At 37.6% G+C, this 13,419-nt stretch overlaps 1 protein-coding gene across 9 annotated transcripts in view; it reads left to right on the forward strand.

Annotated features, from left to right (window-relative positions):
* Window positions 1-13,419, forward strand: part of ppip5k1a (diphosphoinositol pentakisphosphate kinase 1a) — a 32,444-nt gene that overhangs the window by 5,480 nt on the left and 13,545 nt on the right. For 4 of the 9 annotated variants that reach the window (XR_009271980.1, XM_058781526.1, XM_058781529.1 and 1 more), the window contains 23 exons: window positions 866-1,020; window positions 2,450-2,551; window positions 2,854-3,015; window positions 3,173-3,294; window positions 3,409-3,510; window positions 3,665-3,751; window positions 3,846-3,921; window positions 4,479-4,588; window positions 5,187-5,272; window positions 5,359-5,484; window positions 6,984-7,105; window positions 7,198-7,380; window positions 7,488-7,629; window positions 7,747-7,970; window positions 8,495-8,622; window positions 8,744-8,858; window positions 9,099-9,206; window positions 9,372-9,485; window positions 9,608-9,748; window positions 9,900-9,993; window positions 10,868-10,993; window positions 11,335-11,364; window positions 13,341-13,403. Coding sequence is in view for 8 of the 9 variants with exons in the window: in XM_058781526.1 (XP_058637509.1) it covers window positions 866-1,020; window positions 2,450-2,551; window positions 2,854-3,015; window positions 3,173-3,294; window positions 3,409-3,510; window positions 3,665-3,751; window positions 3,846-3,921; window positions 4,479-4,588; window positions 5,187-5,272; window positions 5,359-5,484; window positions 6,984-7,105; window positions 7,198-7,380; window positions 7,488-7,629; window positions 7,747-7,970; window positions 8,495-8,622; window positions 8,744-8,858; window positions 9,099-9,206; window positions 9,372-9,485; window positions 9,608-9,748; window positions 9,900-9,993; window positions 10,868-10,993; window positions 11,335-11,364; window positions 13,341-13,403 (2,718 nt within the window). In the remaining variant the exon portion in view is untranslated. The remainder of the gene's footprint in view (window positions 1-865; window positions 1,021-2,449; window positions 2,552-2,853; window positions 3,016-3,172; window positions 3,295-3,408; window positions 3,511-3,664; window positions 3,752-3,845; window positions 3,922-4,478; window positions 4,589-5,186; window positions 5,273-5,358; window positions 5,485-6,983; window positions 7,106-7,197; window positions 7,381-7,487; window positions 7,630-7,746; window positions 7,971-8,494; window positions 8,623-8,743; window positions 8,859-9,098; window positions 9,207-9,371; window positions 9,486-9,607; window positions 9,749-9,899; window positions 9,994-10,867; window positions 10,994-11,334; window positions 11,365-13,340; window positions 13,404-13,419) is intronic. The other 5 variants (XM_058781527.1, XM_058781530.1, XM_058781528.1 and 2 more) reach the window with 3 other exon arrangements.

Genomic DNA, 13,419 nt, shown 5'->3' on the forward strand with positions numbered 1-13,419 from the left:
AAATGTTAGTACATAGACATAAGCTACTTAAAATAAAGTGTATCAAGTGTACTTCATGTGTATCTGTACTGTACACTTTATCCAGCTGCACCTTAGTTTGATTTAACCCACCAGTACACGGCTTAAATACATGTAATACCTTTCTAATTACATTACATTTACAGAACATTACACAGGCATAAGCTACTTAAAATAAAGTGTATCAAGATTTTACTTAAGTGTACTAGTAGCTGTGTAACAGACTCGATCTGTTACATATGTGTAACAGTAGCTGCCTATTACATAATTACAAACTGTAATTACAGGCTGTTACATAACTTAGTTACATGGTAAGTACATTTTGTTTCATGCAAGTACAACGGCTACTACTAAGTACTTAATTAGGTAATTACTCTGTATTATGAAACCTTAAAATAAAGTGTTACCGAGCTGTCTTTTGTTGTTAAATTGCTTATTTCCTCATCATCCAATAGTGAAGTAGAAACCTTAATCTTAGCAAAGTGTCCTGCTTTGTCTCTGCTCTGATTTATTTTAGTCTCTGAGTAAATATAGCCCCTCACGTAGAGCAATTTCAAGTGTTTTACAGGCCAAAGATACAAGTATTGCTCTGAGGCCTGTGATGTGACCGTCTGGAATCCAATGAGCCATTATGTTCTTGGCAGCTATGACAGTTCCCTGAGGACCTGAATAAATTTATCCTACTCTAAACAAATGACAATCGAAGTGCTATATTTACCCCGTTACAAATCCAAATTATGGTCATATCTCAGATGATGACGGTGTTATCTGTGTATCTGCTCAGATATTGTTTCTCTTCACTATAATACTGTTTTGATTGGCCTTTCCTTCTTGTGTTTTGTCATAGAGTGTAACCTGGTTGAGGGAGAAGACCAAGTTGAAGTTAACGGTGAAGTCTTTCCAAAACCCTTTGTAGAGAAACCAGTTTCTGCTGAGGACCATAATGTGTACATCTACTACCCAACTTCAGCTGGAGGAGGCAGCCAGCGTCTCTTTAGAAAGGTCTTGACTAGGCAATAACTTCCTGTTATCTATGCCATAGATCTTGAATTGCATCCCTCTCAGTCACACAGGCACATAATTTGTTGTTGGGACATGAAGAAGAGCATGCTGACATTTTGTTTTGACGTTCCCTGTCACCTGTTAAAAATAGACATAATTGCAGAGTTTATCAGTGTATTTAGTCTGTTTTAGCAGTTCATTCATTCATTAAAACATTTGATTTACCAACCAGAGTTATAGAGTGCTGCAGGAAAGTCCTAAAACCAGGAAACAAGTTTGCATTCTTGAACTTCCTGTTCCATCTACCCAAAGACAGTAGATCCTTTGAATGGGTTTTAGGTTAAATGCCTGAAAAAAGGTCTGTGGCTAAATGGGACTACAGAGGTTGTCTTGGACATTAAAAGTCATCTGCTCATTAGTCCACATTTACATCTTCCTAACTATTCTGCTATTGCTAATATAACTCAAACTTTTTCCAACTTATAGATTTTGAAAAAAAAAGTAATGTGATCATGCTGTAGTTCATTTACAGTATATCCTACCTGTAGCTTTTTAGTTCTGGTGATTTGTATTTAGGCTTAAAAAACATTCATAATAGTTTTTCATTTGGGAATATTATTTTGATGCACAAAACATGTAAGAAGCATAAACTTTTGTTAGCCTCAGAGCTTATTTTCTGCATTAATTTCAAAAGCCAATGGAAAAGCCAATGGCTTTTTGTCGAGGGAACCAGGTATTGCTAATTCATGGGTTGACTTAATAAATTACATCATCCCTGCAGCACTCATGTTCTATGTTGTCTCCGTATTTTGCATCTTCTATTATGTCGCAAAATAAACTATTAAAGCTGAAGTGGCATCTTTTTTTTCTTTGGATTTAAAAAAAAAATACTATAACAGTCGCAGGGTCAGTTGAGTAAGCCATCTGAAAAGTGTAACAGTGTGGCTAGAACTTTGCTTTGTTTTTTGAGCATCTCGACCATCCTGACGCACTGGCACAACAAATGCTGTGAGTTTGGGGCAGAGCAGTGTTTGTTCGACCAATAGCAGATAGGGATAGTGTTCATGAAACTTTTGCATAATATTCCATTTGGTAACACTAGTGTCACAGCAATTGCACTTTGCAGCTTTAAATTTTGTTGTTTATCACTGTGTATTTGATTCGGTTATGCACATTATGGTGGATATGGCACATTATGGATATGGTTATTAGTTGTATTAGTATAAATGTATGTGTTTGTGTTTGGTGCTATTACCTTAATACCGTAATGTTTTATAGCTTAAATGGTTTTATTTAGCTGAAATAGTTTCATAGTAACTTCCTAGCACTGCCTACAGTGAATTGAACTATAGTTAACAAAACTGTGAATATTGCACATAATGCACAATGTTAAGTAAATAATTTGAGTGTGGATGTGTCTCTGTTTTAGATTGGGAGCAGAAGTAGTGTTTACTCTCCAGAGAGCAGTGTGAGGAAAACTGGCTCCTATATCTATGAAGAGTTCATGCCAACTGATGGCACAGATGTGAAGGTAAGAAATAATTTAGCATCGTCTTTACCCAGGGATTGCATTACCCTGTGTCTCTTGATCTACATAGAGCAAAGTTTTGTTTTGCTTAGTTCAATTGTAAATTTGCTATTTTTAGTGGTGCAGCAACATTTCTCAGACAGGTTGGTGTCTTAGAATTAGTTCTCATTCATCTTGTTATGCTGTTTCCCTGGAAACTGATGCTATTTGTAAAATGTCTTTATCCTTTTATTGTTTACAGCTCTCCTTTGAACATCAGATGAATATGTTATTCTTTCTTTTTGTGCATGTTTGTATTGTTACAGGTGTATACAGTAGGGCCAGATTACGCTCATGCAGAGGCTCGTAAGTCCCCTGCTCTCGACGGAAAAGTTGAGCGAGACAGTGAAGGCAAAGAAATCCGCTACCCAGTCATGCTCACTGCCATGGAGAAGCTTGTGGCCCGTAAAGTGTGTCTGGCATTCAAGGTCAGATGGGCTGTTCGTTTCTTGGTTTCTTGCAACAGCAGTACAGAATGAAAATGTTTCTGATAGATTGCATTTTCTGAGTTTAAAGCATTTTTTTTTTCAGCTCAGTTAAACCTGTTCATATTGATTTTATTCTCAAAAACGTATTTCACTCTAGCAAACAGTGTGTGGATTCGACCTTCTCCGAGCCAATGGCCACTCGTATGTGTGCGATGTCAACGGATTTAGCTTTGTGAAGAATTCCATGAAGTACTATGATGACTGTGCTAAGATCCTGGGGTAAATCCTAATGATAATCAGATAAAGTTTCAAAATGTTTGTCATTTAAACAGATTATCATATAGTTAACAAAATGCACAACACGTGATGAGTGTGGCTTGTTCTTTCTCTTAGAAATATAGTGATGAGGGAGCTGGCTCCTCAGTTCCAGATCCCCTGGTCCATACCTACAGAGGCTGAGGACATTCCTATTGTACCCACTACATCAGGGACCATGTACTTATCACATGCTACACTACACACATCTTTTACTCATTAAAGTAGACTATTCATTAATGGTAGTAAGATTCATCTTTCTTTAAAATAAATGCCAAGTGACCCAATTATGATATTGCATCAGAATGACTTTTTTTGTGGTTCTGTCCGTTAGGATGGAGCTTCGCTGTGTGATTGCTGTGATCCGTCATGGAGATCGTACACCAAAGCAGAAGATGAAGATGGAAGTGCGGAATCCCATGTGCGTTCTTGTCATCTCCTCAAAAGACTTACTCACTTAAAGCATGACTAAAGGATCCAAATTGTAAAATATATTGCTTTTAACTTTCTTCCAGGTTCTTTGAGCTTTTTGAAAAATACGGTGGGTATAAAACGGGCAAGCTGAAGCTAAAGAAACCCAAACAACTGCAGGTAACAATTTTATGTAGCCTATTGTAATTCATTTTTTATGTTTTGTTGAATTTAAACCAGACGCTCTCAGCTTTATTGACAATGTCCACCTATTTTAATCTATGGGCACCTTGAGTTTCTGCAATAAAAAAAATAAAATAAAAAACCTTTTTAACCAATGTATCTACATGAAGGTAATTTGATGCATGTATATTCATTATAAAAGTGCCTATGGTGTTTTAGAGTTTATTATTTACATGAATGTTCCAGGTCTACAAATCCCATTTTTAACATTAGGGTACCTCATATATTCAAGTTCTCCAAGACTCTGGGGAATCTTGGCTACTCCAAGGAAACAAAAAGTTGTTGAGGGGGTGAATTTAAATAAGAAATACCTCCAAATTTTAGTGTTTTAGTTTAATTTAATATCCGTTTTGTCTTGTTTTGCATCACTTTAAGTCATTTTGAGGCCTCTTGGAAGTTTGCTGGGGCTCCATAGTGAGCCAGTCATTTAAATCTTGAATTTATTGTTCAAGACTGCGGTGCTACTTCATATCTGTGCTGTGCTGTTTCCACAGGAAGTTCTGGACATTACCAGGACACTTTTGGCAGACATAGGACAGCATACTGACTGTGAAATAGAGGAGAAGAAGTCCAAGCTTGAACAACTAAAGACTGTTCTAGAAATGTACGTTACTGTAAGACGTTAACTGGGCCATGCTAACTGGCACACTTGCAGTCTCCTGTGGTGGCCTCCTTTCAGTCTTGTGACATGATATACAGTATTTTCCAAAGAAATAGATACATCATGTCTCATTTACATTTTTACTGGCTGAGGTTTTATATGAAACAATACATTAATTGCGATAACAAATCTTAACAGATGCTTTCTTATAGAAAAACAACAAAAATATAATAATGTTTCTAGTGTGTCAAAGGAGACATCTGTAACATGTCTTAAAGGAGATTCAGTTGATGAATGTTATATACGAACACTATGTTCAGTGATATTTCCAACATGTAGTATTTTTAGATTGTCAGTAGTAAGATTCATCCTGTGACACAATGAAATCGCAGTGTCCCCTTTCATAACCCTTGTCAAGCATCACGCATTTAGGAATAGCGTAGATTTGCTGGATGGATTTCAGAGCAGCTGATCTGGCACGTTCTTGTGGCTATATGTTAATATAGACATCAGAAAAAAACAGTGAGGTGGAGGTTAAACTTCTTTTAAGCCTGAAGGACACGGCCTTTTTAAACTCTGGTCTCTGTCTTCTGTTTTTCAGGTATGGCCATTTCTCTGGAATCAATAGGAAAGTGCAGCTAACATATCTTCCTCATGGACAACCCAAAACATCCAGTGAGGAGGAAGGTATGAGCATTGCTAATCGGGAAATGTGTCCTCTCTGGCTTCAATCATGTCGTGCATTATGGTGCTGCTGTGTGTGTTGTGTGCAGATACTCGTAAGGAGGGCCCCTCTATACTGCTGGTGCTGAAGTGGGGAGGAGAGCTGACTCCAGCTGGCAGAGTTCAGGCTGAAGAACTCGGCAGGGCTTTTCGCTGCATGTATCCTGGAGGTCAAGGTAGACTGTTTCCTGTCTGTTAGTCTTTTAAGCTTATGGACACACACATTTGTCACTAGTTGTGCCTATTTCACACATTAGTGGATTCAGAAACTCAAATCTCATGCTTTAAGCTCCTCCTTACACCATTGTAATAGAACACCTCTTGTAAACATTACACCTAAAAGTGATTGATTAACACATTCAGATGAATGTTGTGACACAATATTGACATTTTAATAATGTTCTTTAGTTAATTATCTACAAGCATTATATAATGTTTAATAACTCAGTAGTTGGTGAACTTTTAAATATGAATATATGAATCCTAGTTAAAAAAACTGACTAAGAGTGACTAATACAATACAGGTGCATGGAGTGCTGTTGGAATGAGTCCTAAAGCCCGGAAAACGAATTAGCATTTCTGAACATACGGTTCCACTGTCCCGAGGGTAATGTTTGTTTGTTTGTTTTGTTTTTTTTAATGGGCTTTTCATTAAATTTCTTTGGTTAACAAAAGATATTTTCACAATTTATTTCTACAATATAAAATACATAATACCCACTTGTGAATTTAAGATTTTTGTCTTGAAAAAGGCAGTTAGGCTAAAGAATTGGCTAATTGGGACTATAGAGGCTGATGGGAACATTAAACGTCATAATGCCAAAGAGGAAAACTCATTTACTCACTAGTCTGCTTCTACAACCTTGTGTTTATATTTGCACTCTTGCAAGTTATTCTAACTCACACTTTCCAACTTGTAGATTTCACTAAAAAATGGAAGGAGTCTTTAGAAGATCAGTGGTGGTGATGCTCGGAAGTTTTAGCTTTTTACTTCTGGAAAAATGCTTTTGGCTTTTTGTTCACTTCCGGATTTGCCTACAAAAATACGTCATCGCTGCAGCGCTCTATGAATTACGAATTAAAATATAATAAATATTATATATTTAAGATCTATGAAGTATTTATTATAATATTTTTTTCTTCCTGTCCTTGAGATTTATTACATGTAAAGTCCCGTTCACACCAAGAATGATAACTATAAAGATAAAGATATAGTTATAAAAATCGTGAGTCCACACCACAACTATAACGATAAAGGCACAGAGAAACTGTATCGATGGAATCACTTCCAACTGATGAAAGACAAACATTACAGCCAATAAAACAGCCAATCAGAATCCATTCTGCTATAATGAGCTTAAGAATTTAAAGCGGCAGATGAGTGTGCGCTTAAAATAAATAGACGATACCGTTCGTTGGTTTGGACGCTAATATCGTCATCTTTATAGTTCTTGGTGTGAGCTTGATGTTATCGTTTTGTTCCACCCTGCTCCTACAGATGCCCTCTTGCAGAGTTTTGTTCCAATCCCTTACTGTGAACTAAGACCTTGATTAGGTTTGGAGCTAAACTCAGCAAGACAGTGGGTTTCCAGGAACAGGGTTGCCTCAGTTTTATATGGTTATTTAGTCTCATCGAGTGTTCATCTGTGAATCTTGTGTTCTTGTCCACTTGTAGGGGATTATGCTGGCTTTCCAGGCTGTGGCCTGCTCAGGCTACACAGCACCTACCGGCATGACCTCAAGATCTATGCCTCTGATGAGGGCAGGGTGCAAATGACTGCTGCTGCCTTTGCAAAGGTCTTTAGCCACAACAAATACAGGTCGTCTAAGGTTTAAAGATATTAAGTTATCGGAGGATGTTAAGTTGGTGTTGGTTTTCTGGTTGTCAGGGTCTCTTGGCACTGGAAGGGGAACTGACACCGATCCTGGTCCAGATGGTAAAGAGTGCAAATATGAACGGCCTGCTGGATAACGATATCGATTCCCTCAGTGGCTGTCAGCAGAGGGTTAAGGCTAGACTTCATGAGATCATGCAGAAAGATGAAATCTTCACAGAAGAAGACTTTGACCGGGTAAATCGAAGCATCAGACGGCTTTTGAACTGAGGGTGTATTTCAGCCCTCTGCTGACTTTTTATGAAAACACATCTGTGTCCAATTTATCTCTTTTATTTCTCCAGCTGGCTCCAACATGCAGTAGCTCTCTGGTGAACTCTATGAAGGCTGTGGAGAATCCAGTTAGTACGTGTGATCAAGTCTACACCCTTGTCCAGAGCCTCACCTCACAGATCCGCAAAAGACTTGAAGACCCCAAATCAGCAGGTGATTGCTCTGTGCTCACATCAAAAAAAAAAAGAGAGAAAACACTCTTTAAAAGGCCAAAAAGAGAAACCTGTGAAAAAGCGATCTGAGTAAATGAGTTGGTGTTGCCTCTCTCAGATTTACAGCTGTACCACAGCGAGACACTGGAGATGATGCTGCAGCGCTGGTCTAAGTTGGAAAGGGACTTCCGCATGAAGAGCGGCCGCTACGACATCAGCAAGATTCCTGACATTTACGACTGTGTTAAGTATGATGTGCAGCACAACAGCTCTCTGGGCCTGGAGGACACATTGGAACTCTTCAAGATCTCTCGAGCACTAGCCAACATTGTCATACCTCAGGTCTGTAAGGAAATTTTGAAACGTGAACTTACACAGCTTGTCCTCAGAGCTGAAGATTTATTTTTATACAATTTTTAGCTGCTTTAGCAATAGGTTTGTTAGAAAACTGATATTTCTCCAACTATTTTGACTAGCACTAACTTTCTTCGTTCAGGTAAAAAAAAAAAAAAAATCAGTTTAAGTACTTTTCTTACATATCACTCAGTCCTTGGATTCCACAAAAATTATTTTGTAAACCCTTCTAAGAATATATTGACTCTTTTCGACTAACAGCCCATGTTATTTTAGTATCATTGATATACAATTATAGTTTTTGTTAATATTTTGAAGTAATTTTTTATTTTTATATTTTCTGTTGTCATTTTAATTTTAGTTAAAGTTTTAGTCATGTTTTGTTTTTTGTCTTTTTTTTCTTTTTTTTTTTCTTTTTTTTAATATGTATCTATATATTTAATCAAGTTGTAGTTTTTAGTTTTAGTTATTTTAGTATTGCACTGCAACTGTTCTTCAAACTACTTTTTTAGGAGTACGGCATTAATAAGGTGGAGAAGCTGGATATTGCGTATGCCTACTGTCTGCCTTTAGTGAAGAAGATTCAGCTTGACCTTCAGAGGACACATGAGGACGAGTCTGTAAACAAGCTGCATCCACTGTGAGATGCTCTGTTTTGTCACTCTCATCTCATCTCATCTCATCTCATCTCTTTCTTTCATTTATTTGCTCTCTCCTATTAAGCATGAGAGCTCACACTTGTCCATCTCTTTGTGTCCCAGATATTCACGTGGAGTGCTGTCACCAGGCAGGCATGTCCGAACTCGGCTGTATTTCACGAGTGAGAGTCACGTCCACTCGCTGCTTAGCATCTTCCGTTATGGTGGCCTATTAGATGTAAGCATTTGAAATGAATATATTCTAAATGTAATAAATTCCAACTTCATAATCATTACAAGTTTTTAATTACTACTGTATTTGAATACAGTATATGACATGCAAGTTTCAATAGAAATGACATTGAAGTATATTTTAGTTTAACATACATAAATGCTTGTCGCTACATTCAGCAGTACACTTGAATTGTCTTTCACTGTAGTTTCAGTTAAGTGTTAAAGGATACATATGATGTTTCAGGAGGAGAAGGACCAGCAGTGGAATAGAGCCATGGATTATCTGAGTGCAGTGACTGAGCTCAACTACATGACCCAGATCGTCATTATGCTCTATGAAGACAACAATAAGGTACATCCTGCTCTCACTGTTCGTTCTGCTCCTTTGAGGCACAGAATAAACATAAGTGAACTGTAATAACCGAGCTGCCCAATGTTTTATGGTTGAGTGGGGACTGTGCAGTCTCAACAAAGTACTTCAAAGAAATGTGACAATTGTGTTATTGTGTTAACTCAGGACCCATCCTCTGAAGAGCGCTTCCATGTGGAACTGCATTTCAGCCCTGGGGTCAAAGTATCTGAGGAGGAGAGCGCTCCGATGGGCTTTGGCTTCCGACCAGCCTCTGCTGAAGTATCTAAACTTTACTTTGTTTTTTGTTCTCATCATGTATTGGATTAGATTTTTATTCAGCTAATAATACCTAGATTTGTTTGCTGATATTTTCATGTCTATGTTTGTGTGTGTTCACATAGAATGATCAGAAGCAAACAGACCCTGGTAGTTTGGAAAATCTCTTACAAGATGAGCCTGACCGCGCTTTGCCCCTTTCAGAGGCCATCAGCACCCAGAGGAAATCCCCTCTGATCCGGAATCGCAAGACTGGCTCCATGGAGGTATAACACTCAGCCACCTACTGTGCCAACCATTGTACAGTGTGCTTTAAAAATACTTTTCTAAATCTCTGTGGTCTCAAACTGACAGAATCAGACTGGGTTTTATGTACTATGATTTTAAAGTGCTTCATTTGTGTGTGTGTGTGCACAGGTCCTGTCAGAAAGCTCGTCCTCTAAAGGGGGCAGCTATCGCCTCTTCCCCTCCTGCTCACGTCAGTCTCCAGAGATGAAGCAGAGCGGATTAGGTTGGTATCGTGTGTCTGTCCCTCACTCAGCCTCAACAACTGCTGTTTATCTCTTCCCTGTGACAGGAAATCACCCTCTGAATCCAAAGCAACACTATATCGCATGCAATTTCGAATGTAAAATCCATTAGCTGACTGCTTTCATTGGCGTTACCAAGGAAATTGGTTTATACACATTTTGGATCTAGACAGAGATGGAGTTTGTTGTGTGGGAGTGGGATGCTGTTCATTTTTAGACATCTTGGAGGGATCATTCAGTGTTTCTGCTCTATTTAAAACTAGTGCTGTGATCTCTGATGACAGTTTAGTTAGTTATCGTTACGCAAAGCTGTTACCTAGGAAAGAAAGTGCCATGATTTTACTGCAGTTTTAAAACTTGAAAGTTCTGCATGGGGGGAAAAAAAAACACATTTGAAAAACACGGTGTAAATGAGCAAATAATCCTGCATGAAGTCAGACGGATTTCATACCTAACTATCTGTAGATTTGAAATTATTAATTTGTGTAATCAATGACAGGTGAACACTGATGTTCACTAATACTCGTATACTCCGCATACTCATCTGCCAATTCACTATATTTGTTTAGTTGTTGTATAGTTGGGTTTTTTTATCATAATTGCTTCTAATAGATGTAAAGTATATACTTTCATCAACATCTCCCTGGCAAGAACATTGCTTCTGTCTTTTGTTAATTAGATTTTGCTCTACTAGCCTCTGTCATTGATGTCCTCCAAACCGTAATGGTTTTGGCACAAGTCATATATTATGACTTTATAATTCTCTCACTCCCTCTGCAGTAACTGCTGTGTTTTGATTAATAAGTGCATGTGGTTGGTGTGCACACTAATTCAATGATCTAACCCCCTCTGCAGGCTCTCAGTGCGCTGGTCTCTTCAGCACCACCGTCCTGGGGGGCTCCTCTAGTGCCCCCAACCTTCAGGACTACGCACGCACACACCGCAAAAAATTCTCCTCGGGCAGTTTGACCTGTAAAGACGGTATGTGCTCAGTCTAGCTCCTTTTCTCATTGAGATAATAAGAGTTTAGAAGGTAGAAACTATAGTTGAAGGGCACTTCCTGTACATGTGGGTAATGTAGGAGTTTAGGATTAAGTTGCATCAGGTGTGTATCACACATCTCTGTCATATTCACCATTTTACGTCCGGTTCATTTTCATTGTTTTGAATGTGTGGTGTCCAGAAGTCCATGGAGTCTACAGTGCCATTCATTGTCTTTCAGAAATTATGTCTTTTGTTTCTTGTCATTTGTCATTTTTTTGTGAGCAGTGTTTTATTTTGATATCATTTAATTGGAAACATATGTTTGTGTACCACTGCAGGAATCCAAAAAAGTTTGAAGCAAAAACATGGTAAAAATGTAGATTTTGTGAACAGCAAACTGATTATAACTCTTGCCTTCCACTACATAAAAGGGGTTTTTGCTACATGATCACATTTTACAATTCAATTTCAGATACACCACCATTCAAAAGTTTGAGGTCTGTAAGATTTTTTATTGTTTTTGAAAGAAGTCTCTTAAGCACAAACATTCAGTAAAAACAGTAATATTTTGAAATGTTACATGAAATGTCAACAACAGTTTTCCATAAATTATATTTTTATTGTCTAGAATGTATTTCAAAAGTTATTGTATTCATTTTATGGCAAAGCAGAATTTTTAGCTAGTGTTCCGTGTCACATGATCCTTAAGAAATAATAAGCTAATATGCTCTAATATGCTGATTTGGTGCTTAAGAATTATTCCTTACTACTATCAATGTCGAAAACAGTTGTGCTGCTTAATATTTTTGTGGAAACCTTGCTACATTTTTTTTCAGGATTTGAAGAATAGAAGGTTCAAAAGAACATCATGTATATGAGATACATGATCTTTTGTAATATTGTAAATGTCTTTACTGTCACGTTTGATCAATTCAGTGCACCCTCGCTGAATAAAAGTATGAATTTCTTTAAAAAAAATCTTATTGACCCCGAACTTTTGAACAGTAGTGTATATTGAATTTGTATTACATCAATTTATTTGGTAACACTTTACAATAAGGTTCTATATGTTAACACCAATTAATGCAGTAGCTAACATAAAATAACAATAAATAATTTTATAGCATTTATTTATTCGTCTTGGTTAATAATATATGTAGGAATTAAGAATACATTTGTAAGATTTCAAGTTTTTAACATTAACTAATGTACATTATTATGAAGAAATTTGAATTAACAATGAACAATAACATTAACCTAAACTAATGATTGTTAGTCTTGATAAGTAATGTTAATGAACTGAACCTTATTATGAAGTGTGACCCATTATTTGGGTATTGAAATTATTACTAAATTTGATAAGTGGCCATTAGCTTTGGATTTCACCCTAATTTGAAATCTTATCTAAAATTGCATTGGCAAATTGTCTCTCCGGACCCGATTCCTTCCAGAATGTTCAGTTTGTATGCTCGTGGTGAAACCTTTTGTCCACAAGGTGTCAGTGTGACATTGTTTGGAGTTCTCCCTGTTTCAGTTCCCATTTCTTGTGTCTTGTTTTGTTTACAGCCGTTTTGCAATTATAACTTTACTCTCTCATTTGTTGCTATCCTATACATGAGCCTGTTCATTTAACCCTATTAGCTTCAGTTAAAATCTCTGGCTGGTCTCTAGGACTGGCCGGTCATCGAGTACAATCCCCAGTCTCCTTGTCTTCACTGTTGTGTGTGGCTGTGTCCTGTGAAGGCATGTGCTGTTACACTACAGGCTCTCAGAGCTGCTTATAATACAGAAGCGAGGGGTCGATCGGACCGTCTCCGGCTTTTCATGCTTCTGTCCACCATTTTGTTTGTTCTGAGAGATGACTTCTGATAAGATGGCATCTGTATTTATAGTAGAGAAGTGCCCATAAAGTGACAAGCTGAAAATATTACCGCAGCTAAAGTGTTATAAATAGATCCACTAATTTACTGTGGCAACTCTGTGAAGACGTTTAAGCAGTTAGGATAAAGATCTGTCCTCCTATTGTCATTTTCTTTTTTTATTTAAGAGTTCATTTTCTCTACCTGAGCTAGGAATAGCCTCAGTGAACCCATCTGTGAGATTAACATCTTACTTCCACGTAATAAGGAATATTCTCACTCTTTAGTTAAAAGTCGAAATCACATTGAGACACTAAATGCTGCTCTTCTGCTTTCTGTCTGTAGTCACAGTAGAAACCCAGCCCTACATTTCTCACCTTACTATCCTTGATAGTCTCACACCTTCAGCTCTGTAACACCATCCCCATCCTGTACAGGTGTACTGTAAAATATGGTAACTCTAGTGACCTTTTTTATTTCCTCAGAGTTGTTGTCTATGCCGGCAGTAAAGAGATTTTCTGTGTCGTTTGCAAAGCATCCGACTAATGGTACGTCTGCTTCTCT

This window comes from Onychostoma macrolepis, chromosome 07 (assembly GCF_012432095.1).
Source record: "Onychostoma macrolepis isolate SWU-2019 chromosome 07, ASM1243209v1, whole genome shotgun sequence".
Lineage (NCBI taxonomy): Eukaryota > Metazoa > Chordata > Actinopteri > Cypriniformes > Cyprinidae > Onychostoma > Onychostoma macrolepis.